The sequence below is a fragment of the Octopus bimaculoides genome, chromosome 13, assembly GCF_001194135.2.
Source record: "Octopus bimaculoides isolate UCB-OBI-ISO-001 chromosome 13, ASM119413v2, whole genome shotgun sequence".
Classification (NCBI taxonomy): Eukaryota; Metazoa; Mollusca; class Cephalopoda; order Octopoda; family Octopodidae; genus Octopus; species Octopus bimaculoides.
In genome coordinates, this window is record NC_068993.1 from 22,341,248 (window position 1) to 22,342,148 (window position 901).

Below are 901 nucleotides of genomic sequence, written 5' to 3' on the forward strand. Positions count from 1 at the left end.
TATATATATATGCATATATATATATGGCATCCCATTGTAAACATGACTACATCTCGTGTCCGAATCTGCACCAACTTTATATACTCACATGTTCTTAACCCACTTTTTAACCGCAATGTCCGGACATTCTCTTCTTGCAATTCCGTGGTATCTTTCAAAAGTGCGCAATCATTCCAGAGCCATTACCCCAACAGTAATCTAGATCCATATTCTCCGTCGTCATCTAAGAAATCCTCCGTAGATTCTGATAATAACTTCACAGGATATATTCCCATTGATAAACTTCAAATCAGTTATATGAAATCAAGTGGGCCAGGTGGACAAAATGTTAATAAAGTTAACACAAAAGTGGAAGTACGTTTCATATTCAGTCCGCAACATGGATACCATCCTGAATCAAGACAAAAATGATAGAAGAGAATCGCACAAAAATAAACAAAGAAGGATTCCTTATAGTGACATCAGATCGTACACGAAAACAGTTTCTGAACCAAGCTGATTGCATGCACAAGCTACGGAATATGTTCTTCAAAGTCAGCTTCCAGCCAGCTGAGCCTTCTGAAGATCTTCAAATAAAAGCTGAAAGGAAAGCAAAGGCCCAAAGATTAAGAATCAAAGCCAAGCGTGAACATTCATTAAAGAAACAGTCACGACAATCTTCAGGTTATGTCTCCATGTGAGGAGAAAGCTGCCCCATTTTCAACAACAGATTTGACTAGTTCGCCTGTGTTTGATATCACAATACAAAGAGACTTCTCCTGGAATCTATGTATATATTCATATATATATATATACATTTTCTTTTAATATAAGGATAAAATTTTCAAATCATTCTACCAGTGACCAGCATATTAAAATACCTTTTAAGGTGAAAATTATAAACAATTATAAATAAGGTCAA

The 901-nt window shown here is 35.4% G+C and overlaps 1 protein-coding gene across 1 annotated transcript; it reads left to right on the forward strand.

Moving 5' to 3' along the window:
- Window positions 1-42: 42 nt before the first annotated feature.
- Window positions 43-411, forward strand: LOC106873200 (peptidyl-tRNA hydrolase ICT1, mitochondrial). Its single transcript, XM_014920440.1, has one exon. It carries the CDS (start codon window positions 43-45, stop codon window positions 409-411), a length of 369 nt encoding a protein of 122 aa, XP_014775926.1.
- The last annotated feature ends 490 nt before the right edge of the window (window positions 412-901 follow it).

Bases quoted from the DNA above. Each gene is read 5' to 3' on its own strand.
- LOC106873200 (XM_014920440.1), top strand. From the start codon at position 43: ATGACTACATCTCGTGTCCGAATCTGCACCAACTTTATATACTCACAT.